General features: G+C 36.7%; 2 protein-coding genes across 11 annotated transcripts in view; one reads left to right on the forward strand and one right to left on the reverse strand.

The window, feature by feature from the left end:
• Window positions 1–16,819, forward strand: part of LOC105431144 (uncharacterized) — a 458,217-nt gene that overhangs the window by 51,374 nt on the left and 390,024 nt on the right. The window lies entirely within an intron of this gene.
• On the reverse strand, window positions 1,708–7,939 carry LOC148935655 (uncharacterized). The gene has a single exon (XM_089081296.1). It carries the CDS (start codon window positions 7,773–7,775, stop codon window positions 6,633–6,635), a length of 1,143 nt encoding a protein of 380 aa, XP_088937422.1. The 5' UTR covers window positions 7,776–7,939; the 3' UTR covers window positions 1,708–6,632.

Genomic DNA, 16,819 nt, shown 5'->3' on the forward strand with positions numbered 1-16,819 from the left:
ATCGCGGTTAGTGTTCTAGTGCATCTTCTGCGTGTTGTGTCGGATAGAACTGTATTTATCTTTTTATATTAATAATGTATATATTACTTTTAAAAATATTTGTAAATAAATTTTTTATATAATTTTTATATAATTCTAGAATAGTAAATCCTTATAATTACTATTCGCTCCAATAGTAAACTATGTACGATTTTACTAGTAATGAATAGTAAGTGCCTACAGTTATTATTCGTTCCAATAGTAATTACTTATAATTCTAATAGTAATGAATAGTAAATGCTTATAGTAACTATATCCAATAGTAAACTATTCATGTTTCCAATAATAATGTCCCATAATACTATACAAAATTTCAAGTTTAGTTTTAATGTTCATTGATATTTTCGCAATTTATTTTTGTTATTATTATAGTTTCTAATTTTTTAATTGCGTTAGCTATTGACATTTTCGTTATTTTGGATCACTTTTTCTTGATTGTTTATGTATGCTATATCGCGTTTATAATTTTTATTTGGTTTATTAATTTCTATTATATGTTGCGTCGCTTGTTATTTAGTGTCTAAAATCTTTAATTGCTTTTTGATTAATTTTCTGTCATCATTGTTCATTGTTCCGAATAATGTTTTGGCAATTGTTGTTATCTCGTCGATCAGTCCTCGTCTTTTTTCGTATTTTGAGTCTTATATATAATGATATATAATGAAGATAATAATATATAATGAATTTATTTTTTTCATGTTTTCAAATGTTTTAGCCGTTAACAGTTGTTTTTCACTATAGTATTATAGTCTTGACATGATCCTTTATTTGTATATGCTAACAAAATACATTGTTGTACTCCGGATGGGCTACAATGTTAATTTTAGAGATAGTCGGGTTCGTTAAGCCTAAGGAGTTGGGATTCCGAGCAGGATCAAAAGAGTGGAAGGAAATCTTCTTGAAATCACTAACACACTTTCTTTATGTTACTTGGTTTATTTAACAATTGCACAATTTCTTGGATTTAATATTGCTTATTTTATTTCTTTCACACACGGTTAAACGTCGGCGGCGCGTATCGCGTTACTCTGGCGGCCGTCGACCGAATATGTCACCTGAGACGCTGATAGTACGGCTCGCGTGAACTTCGCTGTGCTCGTGTAATATCTTGCGCGATAATTATAATAATTATAATAATTATATAACGATTCCGAACGACGTTATGCTTGATTGATTCCCGACTCTATCTATTCCGCCTTGTGTAACCGATTATATAGTCTGATCGATGCCCGGTCAGCATTCTGATCGATTGCGTGATATTGATTAATCAATATTACGCTCGGTTTGATCATCAAGTTTAGGAATTTGCTGATAGGTTTTTTCGCAATGTTCTCGCGATGCATTTCTGCGGTCTTTCGAAAGACTGGTCGCAATTTCGGCGGTCACACATTTGTGTCATCTTTCGAAAGACTTTTCGAGATTCATGCGACCTAATTTTGTTGCCATGCGGACTACTTTTATTATTGGTTGTAGACCTGGCTACAACATCCCCCCCCTGTTATTAAAAGAAAACGGAGGTACGAAGTTTTCGCTTTTTACATAATTTTTTGTTTTTTCCGCTACATTTTTTGGTATAATCGTTTACTTAGAATCGAATACTTTCGCTTATTCCAACGGCGCAATCTACATTGCATGAGTTATTATTTCATTTTGTTTTTTCTTTCTTAATACAATTATTATTGTTGCGATAACAATGATTATTATTAATGAGCTGCTAATTGATACAGGATATACAAAGTGTTTTTGTTGAAAAAAAGGTATCTCGTTATTGCTTATTTCGTTTTTCATGTCATTTAATTTCTTTGTTAATTCTGTCAGGTCTGTTGCGTCTTGTATAACTTTTAATTTTATTTTTTCTGTCTTATTTGCCTTGAAAGTTTCGCTTAGTAGTGTAATGTTATATTTTGGTAGATACGTTTTTATTTCTTTTCCCTTATTGGTGCTTGTCGATTTTATTGTCGCGTCTGATGTGACTATTTTGCAATTGTCTGATAACGTTATTTTTCCTGTATTTGTAATGGTTGTACGCGTTTCTTTATTATTTTTGCATGAAATTGTAATAGTTTGTTTCGCTGGTGTGGAATATAGCCAAGAATATGAATTGCTTAAGGCTATCCATATGCTATTTTTTATTGTTATGTATTTAATATTACAATTGTTATAACAGTTGTCATTTTCTATATATATATATATATATATATCTATTTCGCATAGCGGGTCGGTTTTTACATTTCTAATTGGAAAGATTTGTTCGCACAAGTAATTTGTATTTATTTGCTTGCATTGTTTTTCGTGAGTTAGTTTTGCGTACGTGTGTCTGTTAGTATCCAAAGCGATTAATGGATTGTTCGTTTCAATTAATGCGGATATATTTTGTTTGTATGGTACCGGTAGTGGTATTACGTTTAATATTTCGTATAGCGGAAGTGCAATTAATGGGAAATGTAGGATTGTATACACGTTTGTTTTGTCGCAGTGCGCGCTCATTGTCGTTACTTTTTCTATTGTATGCCAGTCCTCTTCCCTTATTTTAAATGGGAAATATGATCCTTGTGGTATTTGTGTGATTGCTTCTTTAAGATTTTTTATTATTTCTTCTAGCGGTATTAGTCGCGGGTGTAGTATTCCATTTTTTATCGCAGTTAGGTATTCTAGTGTGTCTTCCGCGTTTTGTGTCACTGCGGCAAGTATTGCGTTGGTGGTAAAGTGTTCTTTTATATTTTCGCTACTTATTTCCGTTGTTAGCGTCATTTATACTTTTTTGATTGCGTTAGCTAAAATGTTTTCGTTATTCTGGATTATTTTCCGGGCCTGGGATTCTTCTTTGGTGAGTCCCAACATTTTTATTTTCTTATTATTTTTATTTTATTCTGTATTGTGTGCTTTTTCTTTTATCTCCTTTTTAATTTTCAACGAACGGTTTAATTCGGTTCGCGTGCACATTTATCGTTCGGCGGCCCATTTTTATTTTATAGTTTAAATCGCTTAATTTTTCTAAAATTGTGTAGGGTCCGATCCATAACGCGTCTAGCTTTTTTGATCTCCCTCGCCGAACTGTTTCGTTGTGTAGTAGGACTTTATCTCCTATTTCGAACGTGCGTATTTTTGTTTTTCTGTCGTAGGTTTCCTTCGCTTTTTGTTTTTCTTCTTTTACATTTTCCTTCGCTATCTGATTCGCGGCTCGTATTCTTTCACGGAGTTCTTGCGCATAATCATCGTATGTATACGATGATTTCGGTGAGCTAGTTAGGGCCGTAGATAGTGGTGCCTGGTGCCCTATACCAGTTCGAACGGCGTGAATCCCGTAGCGGTGTGCGGTGTCGTATTATATGCGAACATCGCATACGGTATCCATTCGTCCCAGTCTGTCTGATCATTATTAATATAATGTCGTAAATATTCGGTTAATGTCCGATGTGATCTTTCGAGTGCTCCGTTTGTTTCTGGATGATAGGCCGTCATTTGCAATTTTTGTATTTTTAGCAATTTGCACGTATTTTTAAATAATTCGCTTGTAAAGTTTGATCCTTGGTCGGTCAGGATTTTGTCTGGAATTCCATATTCTAATATAATTTTTGTGACAAATTCTTTCGCTACTGTTGTTGCCTCTTGATTTTGTATTGGTATTCCTTTGCTAAATTTTGTTAAACTGTCCTGAAATGTCAATACATATTTGTTTTCCATCGTTGTTATAGGCAAAGGTCCTACAATATCTAACGCGCATTTCTCAAATGGTTTTGTTGGCGTATCTGTTATCATTAACGGTGCTTTAGCGCGTCGTTGCAATTTATTTTTCTGGCAATATTCACATTTTGAGATGTATTGTTCAACATCTCTTTTTAATCCTGGCCAGTTGTGGTGTAATCGTATTCTATTTATTGTTCGTTCAACGCCCTGGTGTCCTCCTATAGGTGCGTTGTGGTATTCATATAATATTTGTTTCTTTTCTTCTTCTTTATATTGTTTTTCTGACGCGACGTCGTCAGTTTGCTGCCTTTCTGTTATTGCTGCTACGTTACGGCTCAATGCGTCAGCGTTAGCGTTTGCTTTCCCAGCTTTATGTATTATTTCATAATCGAATTCTTCCAATTTTAATCTCCATCTGACTAAACGTGATCCGGGATCTGTTACGTTAAATAACCATATTAACGGTTTATGATCGGTAATTATTTTAAATTTTGTCCCGTATAAATAAGGTCTGAAATGTTTTACTGCCCATACTATTGCGAGTAATTCCTTTTCAGTCGTATTATAATTCTGTTCTGCTCGCGATAGTACACGGCTGGCGTACGCGACGGGTTAGTCTTGACCTACCTCGTCTTGCGATAAGACGGCTCCTATTGCATAATCCGATGCATCCGTTGTTAGGAGGAATTCTCTCGTGAAGTCTGGATATTTTAATATCGGTGCCGTCGTTAATTTATTTTTTAACATATCAAATGCGTTTTGCTGTTTTTCGGTCCATTCGAATTTCTCTCCCTTTTTTGTGAGTTTTGTTAAAGGTTTTGCTATTCATGAGAAATCTTCGATAAATTTTCGGTAATATCCGGCTAATCCGATGAATGATTGCACATCTTTTACTTTTTTGAGCATAGGGAAATTTTTTACGGTGTGCAGTTTTGATGGATCTGGCGAAATTCCATTTTCCGTAATTATGTGTCCTAAATAAATTACTTCTTTTCTTAAAAATTCGCACTTGTCCGGTTGGAGCTTTAGATTGTTCTCTCTTAGTCTTTGGAGAACTAATTTTAATCTTTTGTTATGTTCTATTAGGCTAGGACCATATATTACAATATCGTCAAGATACACTAGACATTTAATTCCTTGCAACCCTGTTAAAATTGAATTCATTAATCATTGGAAGGTTGCAGGTGCGTTTTTTAGACCAAATGACATTCTATTAAATTCATAATGACCGTATGGTGTAGAGAATGCCGTTTTATTTTTATCTCGCTCCGTCATTGATATCTGGTGGTAACCTGATGCGAGATCCAGTGTCATGAAGTATTTCGCGTTGCCCTGATCAAGTATATCCGTTATATTGGGCAACGGGAATGAATCTCCGATTGTGAGATCATTTAATTTTCTGAAGTCTATTACAATTCGTAATTTTGTTTTTCCTGATGCGTCTGTCTTTTTGGGCACGACTAATAGTGGTGCGTTCCATTGGCTGACGCTCGGTCTGATAATTTCTTGTTTCAACATTTCTTGAATCTGTTTATTTACCTCGTCTTTGTGTTTTTCCGGTAAACGATAAGGTCGTACGTTTACTGGTGATGAATCTGTTCGTACTGATATTTCATGCTTAATCTTTGTTGTGCATGATAATGTATCCTCTTCTAGGTGGAACACGTCATTATATTCGTGACATAATTTTAATATAGATTTTCGTTCTTCCTAATTTAAATATTTTGTGCGCAAGGAATTGTTTATTTGCTCTTCTCGAGCTATTGATTTTGTCTCTTTATTTTTTGTCTGTATTGCGTTCACAGATTCTTGTGTTATTTTTTCTTGTATATTTATTTCTTCTATTATCACTTGTGGTACTTGCACACTTTTTTCTTCTTCTGTAATATTTATTATACTTATTGGGCATGTATAATTTCGTGGTTCAACTAAGCAACATCCAATAAAAATTCCAGGTATCATTTCCTCTGGTTTCGTCAATCCAATTATATTTTGGTTAGTCGTGACTTGCACGATTGTTTCGCTGCGCGGCCCTAAGGTTACGCGCCTGTATGGGTACAGTCTGAATTTCGTATTTTGAAATTGTACTAAATTTGTTTTTGGATTGAACGCAGTCATGTATTTCCAAATAAAATCTGCTCCTAGGATTGCATCGTATTCCATTGGCGCATTATCTCGCACTATGTATATGGGGTGTCGTATCTTTTTTCGCGACAGTTGCACCGTAATATGTGTTTTGCCCAATGTTATTATTTCATGTCCTGTTATGCCTGTTAGCTTAGTTTTTTCTTCATAGATTAGGACGTGGTCTAGAACATGTTTCAGTTTTATTATTGTTGCTGATGCTCCCGTATCAAACAAGAAATTTATTTTTCTACCTTTGGCTTCTGCAATCGGTAATGTGATCGCATTTAATCCAGTGTTGACGAGCGGTGTCCCCTTGACGTGTGTCACGCGATACTCTGACGCGGGACGCGGGACGGTCGATTTATCTGCGCCGGTTTCGCTCTTTTTATTTTTAAAGTTCTTCGCGGAATTTTCTCTTCGCGAATTCGAAAAATTTTTTCCGGAATTTTTGCTGTTTTCCATTTAATGTCCAACATTCGTGTCGTAAATGTCCTATCTTTTTGCAATAGCTACACTGTTTTTCAATTGTATTTATTCGTGGTTGCCTTTCTGGCTTAGGCAGGGTATATCTGTTTGAAAAACGGCTAGTCCTACAATCGTATCCGTAATGACCGACTTTTCCGCATTTTTCACAACGCGGACTAGGTGTATGCGCTTTAAATACTGGTCGGTTTCGATAGGTTAGCGTTCGCATGCTAGGTCCTCGCGTTTTTTCTTCCGCGGTTGCTCCTACGATTGCTTCCTGTATTGTTTGATATCGCTGCGATCGTACAATTAATTTAATTTCGTCGTGTAAACCATTCTGATAATTGTGGAGCGCCTGCTCTTTTATTTTCTAAGATCGCGCGTTGCTGTTCGACCGTATGATTTTTTCCTTCTTCCATGGATTCGTATAATTCCATGGCTATATTATCGGTTCGTCTGCCGAATTCTTGTGCATTCTCGTTTGGTTTTTGTTTGAGCGAGTTGAATTCGAGTTGCAAATGTGCGGTGCTTCGTTTGCTCAAATATTCCTTTTCTAATTCTCGTTTTAATTGTTCGAAGTTTATTATATCTCGCGTACGGAAATCCATCATGGCTTTGCCTTTGAATTTAGTGCAAAGAATGGCTTCTAATAGAGAATGTTCATCCGCGGGATGTATATTTTTTATCGCGTACATACTTGCGTTTAGAAATTCGTACACGCGTCCTCGTGACGTGCCGTCGATCTCTGGGATCATGTTACGCGCGTCTTTCAGTGTGAGGAATGCCAGTGCATTTCCCAGCTGGTTTCGTATATCTCGATACGAACGTCCATAAGTTAGATCTAACGGGTGCGGCAGAAAATCCTGAGATATTCTCGTTTGTTCGCCCATAGGCAATTGTGTTTGCCGGCTTAATCCGTTGACTTGCACACGGAGATCGCGTATTTCATGCATTAATTCTCGAAGGAGATTGTTATCAGGCGGTGCGTCGATTGTGACGCGGCGGTTCGTTCGACTTTCTTGTGGTCCATGTCTCTCGACCGAATGTCGTAGTTGTAAAATTTCGTTGTCGATTTCATTCTGTTGTTCGACAGGTGAGTGAGCCATTTCGTTTATTAAAGATTGGTATATATTAAAAGAATTAAATAGGCTTCCGTCTCGTAGGTTTGTATGTATGTTTTTTCGCGCTTGTACGTGTGTGTTAATATGAGAGTCGGTGTCGTTCGGTTCGAGCAAGCTGTAATCTTTTTCGTCGTATGGAAATTCGCGTTCTGTTATTACGTGGACGTCTTCGTCACTATCGTATTGTAGTACGCGGCGCACGTTATCGCGTATTTCTTTTAATGCGTTTCTCGCGGTATTTAACGCGGAGATAGTATGCGGAAAGTTTACAGAATTATTTATTGACCGCGATTTTGGCCAAGTCGCATTTGCTACGCTGTCCTTCGCTGCGGACATTCGCCTTTTTAAAATATAATTTTTTTGGACTTACATTAGTAGATAAATCGCATACGCTCGCATGTTCGCTGCTTGTACTGGTGCGTCAATTGGCTGCGTGTAGTAGTGCGTGTCGGTGAAGCGTCCTTGCTGCCTGGTATCGTTGTACACGGTCAGCGCTGGCTGGCTCTCGGTGCTTGTGGACTCTCTGGTCGTTGCTCCGCTGCCACTGGACACTCGTTGTCATAGGTCGGCACTCTACTAATATTGCACTGTACACTTGACACAATTTCGTGGGCGGCTTATTTTTTGACGGGGCCTTTTCCGTCCGCCTGTTTTCTACAGGTCTTGTATTTTCTGTTTATTGAGAATTTGATTCTTCTGCCTGTCTATTACTGCAGGTCTTATCTTGTTTGGGCGGCTTATTTTTTGACGAAGCCTTTTCCGTCCGCCTGTTTTCTACAGGTCTTGTTTCTTCAAGAAGAAAAAAATTTTTTTTTTTTTTTCTCTTCTGCCCGTAATGCAATGCGTCGGGGCTTACTCGTTTGATTCTGCTGGCTTGATTAACGATGATCCTCTCAAGTTGTTCTTGGGGATGGTTTTGACTATCCCACCGCTGCCACCAAAATGTTGTACCCCGGATGGGCTACAACGTTAATTTTAGAGATAGTCGGGTTCGTTAAGCCTAAGGAGTTGGGACTCCGAGCAGGATCAAAAGAGTGGAAGGAAATCTTCTTGAAATCACTAACACACTTTCTTTATGTTACTTGATTTATTTAACAATTGCACAATTTCTTGGATTTAATATTGCTTATTTTATTTCTTTCACACACGGTTAAACGTCGGCGGCGCGTATCGCGTTACTCTGGCGGCTGTCGACCGAATATGTCACCTGAGACGCTGATAGTACAGCTCGCGTGAACTTCGCTGTGCTCGTATAATATCTTGCGCGATAATTATAATAACGATTCCGAACGACACGTTATGATTGATTCCCGACTCTATCTATTCCGCCTTGTGTAACCGGTTATATAGTCTGATCGATGCCCGGTCAGCATTCTGATCGATTGCGTGATATTGATTAATCAATATTACGCTCGGTTTGATCATCAAGTTTAGGAATTTGCTAATAGGCTTTTTCGCAATGTTCTCGCGATGCATTTCTGCTGTCTTTCGAAAGACTGGTCGCAATTTCGGCGGTCACACATTTGTGTCATCTTTCGAAAGACTTTTCGAGATTCATGCGACCTAATTTTGTTGCCATGCGGACTACTTTTATTATTGGTTGTAGACCTGGTTACAACAACATACATTTTGCGTTTTGAGTACGTATTCTTCTAATTGTTCCGCTCGTTTTTGAATTGGCGAAATGAACCTATTGTTGTAGCCAGACCTACAACTAATAATAAAAGTAGTCTTCATGGCAACAAAATTAATCCGCATGAAATCGGAAAAAGTCTTTCGTCGAAAGACGACATAAATGCGTGATCGCCAAAATTGCGATCAGTCTTTCGAAAGATCGCAGAAATGCATCGCGCGAGAACATTGCGAACATTCGCGAAAAGTCTATCAGCAAATTCCTCAATTTGCTGATCGAACCAGGCGTGATATTGAGCAATCAATATCACGCGATCAATCGACGCAACCGATCAGAATGCTGATCGGACATCGACCAGTCTATATAATCGACCATACAAGGCAAAGTTGAGAGAATCAAATACTACGTGTCGTCCGGAATCGGACTTATAATAATCGCACGAGATATTATCGAATCTCGTAGCGAAGTTCCCGCGAGTCATACTATCGGCATCTCAGGTGACATATTCGGTCGTTGGCCGCCAGAATAACGCGATACGCACCGAGTCACTCGACGACGTTTAACCATGTGTAAAATATAATCGTTAATATATCAAGCATCTGTGCACTTGTGAGAATAAATCAATTAAAATAAAGAAAGTGTGTGTAAATGAATTCAAGAAGATCCCTACATTCTTTTGATCCTGCTCGGAGTTCCAACTCCTTAGGCTTAACGAATCCGACTATTCCTAATATTAACGTTGTAGCCTATCCGGAGTACAACACTATTTTTATAACTATTTTTCAAAATGATTCAATTATATTTAGTTTTCCTATTTTTTCAAAATATACTCTGGGATGATGGTTAAAATTTTCTATTTTACATGGTAGTTTTTCTTCGGTGTTTACGGTGTTTCATAATTTTATTCCATAATTAATAATAAAGTTCTTTTTTACTTTTTAGAAAAAGGAGAGAAGGGAAAAAAAATTTTTGTTTTTGAAAAGTCAGTAGCTCACGTATATTTTTCAATCTCTCATATATTTATTCATATTTCGCTTTCTTATGTTTTTTAGACTTTTAGTGTTTATCTTTTGATTTCGCGGTGTCTTTTTTCAAGATAGCACCTGCTTTTTTATTACCCGTTTTTTTATTATATTAGAGTTAATTACTTTCTGTGGGTTTTCTAACAATTTTCGCAATGAGTCCTGTGGCTGCATATTGCCAGTCATTAAAACATCTTCACTGTGCTAACATGGGATCACGCGACAATCATTTTGAGCGCCTGACGTTTCTGAAGTGTTAAATCTTCCCAGAAAAGGATGATGCTGAACTGGATGAATTTTTGGAACAATTCGGTAATTCGGGAACGTTTTCATCGTGTGAGAATATGGATACAGATTATTAATTGTTTTTATAATGACGATTTGTTTGGGCTTGGTGCGGATTATATTTTGTACGTTCCTAATGACCCGGACGCTGAAACTGTAGATTGAACTCTACGAGTTGAGTAGTTGTTTCCCTCAGATGTGGGTGGTGTAGATGTTACGAGTCTTAGTAGTCGGAACGAAACATTGGGAGGCGCCTCCTACAGGATGGAAAAGAAAACGAGACAGAGGCAATCCGCTTTTTAGACATTCGAAAACCAATATAGAATACTGTAATATAATAACCGTGCTAATATATATACGCGTGTCTATTTAACATCTGCCTAACTCAATATCCTACAGCTTGGCGACGAGGATGGGATAAGTGAAAAAAAGTGAATCTGCGCAAAAGTAACACGCGTGGTAGGTACACGTGCATCGAGCATAACCTTAAAAGGGAAAATTACGTACTTCCAAGTGTGTCCACCAACCTTTTTCCTTCAATCCAGGAGCTCAAATTCCTGATGATAACCCACTTCACAACCTTCCGTTTTCCCTGTCATAAACACGAAATACAATGGAGGCACAACTATCGCAAGTACTGGCGCAGATGATGGAGACAATGCGCGGCATGCAATTGCAACAGGCAAATCTACAAAAAGCACTGCTAAATGAAGGTACAAAAAGTATCAGCGGCATCAACTTACAGCCGTACGACGAGGTAAATGAATCATTTACCAGCTATTTGAAAAAGATTGCAAAATTACATAACCCTAAAGGGTGTTACAAACGAAACCACAAAATTACAAATTTTTTTGAACTGTATCGGGCCGAAACGTTACCAAATGTTGAAAAACTTAACGGCACCAAATACACCTGAGTCGAAATCGTATGATGAATTAGTGAAAATACTGAGGAGCCACATAGTACCTGAGCCTGGGGAAGTAGCACAACAGCATAAGTTTTGCCTTAGAGCGCAACAAGAATACGAAAGCATCGCAAACTATGTAGCCGGGTTAAAAGAAATAGGCGGAAAATGCAACTTTGTTTGCAATAATTGCAAACAAACAACATTTGAAACTCATCTCAGAGTTATTCGAGGACTGCGTAATGCAGAGATAAAAGAGAGGCTGCTACAGGAATCATCAAATACCAAGTTTGATGACATTATGAAAATTGCCATAGCCATAGAGACGTCTAAATCAGAAACTGAAGAGATGGGACAAGATGTACAATCCAACATAAATAAAATATCAGTAAACAAATCCAGAAAAAATATATACACAAATAAAGAAAATGATACAAAGCAAAAAGAAATACAGTGTTTCCGTTGTGGTAAAAATAATCATACAGCGAGTCAGTGCAGACTAAAAAATAAACTGTTTTGCAAGAAATGCAAGACTAAAGGACATCTACAATCTGTGTGTTTTAAGGAGCAAAAACAACTAGAAGTTGAAGAAGATTCATCATCACATAACAGCGATAAAGAAATATATGAGATACATAAAATACCATTGGAAAATATGGCACAAAATGATAAATTCAAAATAACATTAAACTTAAATGGAAAATTACATATCTTAGAATTGGATACCGGTGCAGCAGTTACAACATGCTCGGCTGAATATTTCAACAAGAATTTTCAAGGCCTGAAATTTACAAATACGTCAGTAAAATTGAGAACTTACACAGGTGAAGTCATACAACCCATCGGGACCGGCAACATAAAAATTATATACAAAGATAAGCAAGTTCAAGGAAGAATATTTGTGATAAAAAAAAAAATAAATCCAGTGGTAAGAAGAGAATGGTTAAGAAAATTAAATTTACAATTTGAAGTGAATGCAATATATAAAAATGATAAGGACATAACTGAAAAAGAATTTCAAGAAAAATTATGAAACCTAATAGAAGAATATAAAGAATTATTTTCAGGAAAAATTGGAAAAATTAAAGACTATCAAGCTGCATTTAAATTGAAAGAAGGAATAGTACCTGTATTTTTGAAAGCACGTCCAATACCGTTCGCACTCAAAGACCAAGTGGAAGCAGAGATAGACAGATTGGAGGATGCAGAAATATTAGAAAAAGTTACTTACTCGCAGTGGGGTACACCGGTAATCCCTGTAATAAAGCAGAATGGAAAGGTGCGCTTATGTGCAGACTATAGGGCAACTATAAACAAAAATCTCGAAAATGATAACTACCCTATTCCAAGAATTGAAGAAATATTTTCAAAATTAAGTGGTGGAAAATACTTCTGCACACTGGATATAAATCAAGCATACTTATACATGATGACCAATGATGATACAGCAGAAATGCAGGCCATAAGCACATGCAAGGGCACTTATAAAGTAAAAAGATTAATGTTTGGTGTAAAAATAGCACCAAATGTTTGGCAACGTTACATGGATCAAACTCTACAAGGAATAGAAGGTACAGCATGTTTTTTTGATGACATTGCCTTACAAGGAAAAACATACATCCAGCTGTTGCAAAGAATTAGAACAGTTTTCCAGAAAAAAATGTGGACTACATCTAAATAGGAAGAAATGTCAATTTTTCCAAAGGTCAATAACTTATCTGGGACATAAAATAAATGAAAATGGATTACATCCTACTCAAGATAAAATTAATGATATCAAAAATAGCCCACATCCTATTGATGTATCATCTCTACGTACTTTTTTGGGGATGATAAATTATTATCAGCAGTTTATTTCAAATCTGGCATCAAAACTAAGTCCACTTTATAATCTGTTACAGAAAGATACAAAATTTATCTAGTCAAAAGAATGTGAGAAGATTTTTCAAGAATTAAAGGAAGAAATGTGTGGAAAAAAAGTTCTGACACCATTTCATGGAAATTTACCAGTGACCCTAGCTACAGATGCATCACCTACCGGATTCGGAGCAGTGTTATCACACATAATGCCAGACAAGACTGAACGACCAGCATTCGCATCAAGATCCCTATCTAAAGCCAAGAAAGGTTACAGCCAACTAGACAAAGAAGCAGCAGCGTTAATATAGGGACTAAAAAAGTTTTTTCAATTCTGCTATGGAAGAAAAATCACATTGATTATTGACAACCAACCATTAGCCAGAATACTTCATCCTGAAAAGGCTACACCTGCAACCACAGCTATTAGACTGATACATTATGCAAATTTCTTAACAGGGTTTAACTATGATATTAAACTCAGGAAAACTACAGATCATGCAAATGCAGACTACTTCTCAAGACAAATAAATTCTACAGAAACAACAAAGGAAAACCTAACAGATGATGATGCATTCTATTTAAACCAAATCTCTGAAACAGCCCATAATATTACAAGAAATTACAGAAGCTACTAGAAAAGACCCGGACTTATAAAAACTGTACCTGGACATTCAATCAGGCAAAATGGATCCAAAGAGACTACATGAATTTTCATTGCAAAACAACTGCATTTTTTATGGTACAAGAATTGTATCTAAGAAATTACAACCTCAGATCTTAGAGGAACTGCACACAGTTCATACAGGTATTGTAAAGGTTGAAGACATTAGCTAGGAGCTATGTATGGTGGAAAAATCTTAGATATTGAACATATGGTAAAACAATGCAAGATGTGTTGTTTAATGCAGAAAAATCCTGTAAAAGTACCAGTACTGCTGGGAATATCCTAAAGAACCATGGAGTTGAATTCACATAGACTATGCCGGACCATTCATGAATCAATATTTCCTGATGGTTGTAGATGCTTACACAAAGTGGCTAGAAGTCATATCAACTATATCCATCACAGCTACATCAACGATAAACATACTCAAAAAGTTATATGTCACTTTCGGGCTACCCATCACCCAAGTTTCAGACAATGGTAGACAGTTCAGATCAGAAGAAATGCTAAGATTTTTGAAGAAAAATGGGATTCAAGCAAAGTTCACTGCACCTTTTCATCCATCCACAAACGGGCAAGCAGAGAGATATGTACAAACTTTCAAAAATAAACTCAAAGCAATGGCTAATGAAGAAGGATTGCTACAAGACAAACTTCATAAATTCCTGATGATGTACAGGAAAACACCAAATAGTGCGACGGGTTTGAGTCCTAGAGAAATGATGTTCAAGAGACTATATAGAACAAGGATTGACTTAGTAAGAAGAGGAGAAGAAAAACAAAAAGAAGGCAAGAATGATGATCTGCTAGTAAGAAAAGAATTTAACAGAGGAGATAGAGTACAGATTAGAATGTATGACAGTATAAATGGAAATTCGGAGAAATCATTAACAGAAGAGGGAAACTGCATTACGAAGTGGAAGTAAACGGAAGAATACACCAAAGGCATGTTGACCAAATTATAAAGTCCGCATGCATGAGTGACAATGTCTACATACCTGATACGCACCACCTTAGTCCGAGACATCTGCAAGAAGCCATACCGACACAAAATCAACCTGAAACAAAAGAAACTGTGCAACTTAGCCCAGAAGTGGCGAGAGACACACTACCTGGACAAAGTCCGGTCACAAGAAGGGCTATCACTCCTACTCCTGAAGAGCAACAGGAACCTGTGGAACCTATCTTACTTAGGGAAGCTGCCTAACTCCGAAGACTGCGCCACGTCGTTCACAGAGAATTAGAAGACGACCTGAGCGGCTGAACTTTTAAATAATAACGAGAGAGAGAGTATTACGAGTCTTAGTTCGGAACGAAACATTGGGAGGCGCCTCCTACAGGATGGAAAAGAAAACGACACAGAGGCAATCCGCTTTTTAGACATTCAAAACCAATATAGAATACTGTAATATAATAACCGTGCTAATATATATACGCGTGTCTATTTAACATCTGCCTAACTCAATATCCTACAGTAGAGAATGATGTAAAGGATGATCTTGTGGATGATAGATTCTGAGAATGAGAATGATCTGGTGGAAATGGGGGAGTGCCCCCCCCCCCCCAGGGAGATAATCCGGAACAAATAACTATTATTTTTAGTTTAAGTTTTAGTGTAGTAATTTAGTCTTAGTTATTATTTTTTAGTGATTAGGTTTTTGAGCTTGTGTATTAGTTTAGTGATTATTTTTTTATATTTCCACGGGGGTTTTTTCTGGTGAGTCTTTCTTTTATTTATTTATTTTTATTTTTATTTACTAGTTTTAGTAAATGTTTTTTAACCGATTTGCATGTATGATTTATTCCGTAATATTGAAATAAAATTTCTTATTCTTCAAGAAGAGTTTTTGCGGTATCTGTAAAATGGACATGTTCTCTTTATCAGATTTTTCGAGATATTATTACTTTACTCTTATTTCGTTTTTTTAACTAAAGTCTCCTTTTGAGTTTGCTTTTTCGCAGTATTTATCTTTTTTCCCTCCTCTCTCCCTTTTTTCTTTCTCTAATTTCCCGATGTCTTCTTTGTGATAACACCTTTTCTGCTTGCATTTTATTTTATTTCATATTAGTCTCATGTCGTTTTTCTAACCGTGAAGATGTCTCCGCGCGATCCTGGTCTTATAGATAATTATTTAGTAGTACATGACATACGTAAAGTTATCGAAGAGTTGCCCGGTAAGTTTCTAGATGGGAGTGACTAAGATTGCTCGTGCGAATACGAATATTCATGGTGGCTAATATATACGGGAAAATTTTTGAATGCGGAAAAGGAGACGCGCTGGCGCGAGTATTTTAATATCTATAATGACGATTATCTTAATACGGATCTTTTGGACCATCTTCTTCCTGCTTCTTCCGAATGAATAATGAAGAGAGGATAGTTTTGCCCATATCCTCAGAAGTTTCACTAACTTCCTCTGTTAGTTTATATTGAAGATCTTGCTCTTGAAGTTGAGGGAAATCACTTGTCGGAAAATGAAATTCAGTTTCGACGTTTCGTGCTTGACCGCGGATTCCGCAGATGAATTTAATGTGGACGAATTGGTGACTACAGATGGCGTCCTCTTTCCTCGTTAGGATGGGAAGATAATGAATTTTTTGAAGTTGACTAATAATTTTATGTTAATCAATACGTGTGTATGTGTGCATGTATATGTGTTTAGTTTTAGTGATTATTTTTACCCTTAATGTGTAGTTTTTTTTCTATTGGGGACCATAATTTGGGATTTGCAGCTGTTTGCTTGTAAGTCCCATTTTTTTTATTATATATTTTTATTTTTTTACTTTCGACGAACGCTTTCAATCGGAAGCGAATGTCGTGTACGTTTATCATTTGACGGCCTGCTTTTATTTTATAGTTTACATCGGACATTTTCTCGATAATCACGTACGGTCCGATCCATAGCGCATCTAGTCTTTTTGTCCTTTTCGAATCGTTTTATCATGTAGTAGAACTTTATCTTCCATTTCAAATGTACGTATCTTTGTTTTCTTATCGTAGCATTCCGTCGC

This window comes from Pogonomyrmex barbatus, unplaced genomic scaffold (genome assembly GCF_055798465.1).
Source record: "Pogonomyrmex barbatus isolate J1 unplaced genomic scaffold, ASM5579846v1 scaffold4, whole genome shotgun sequence".
NCBI classification, from domain to species: Eukaryota; Metazoa; Arthropoda; class Insecta; order Hymenoptera; family Formicidae; genus Pogonomyrmex; species Pogonomyrmex barbatus.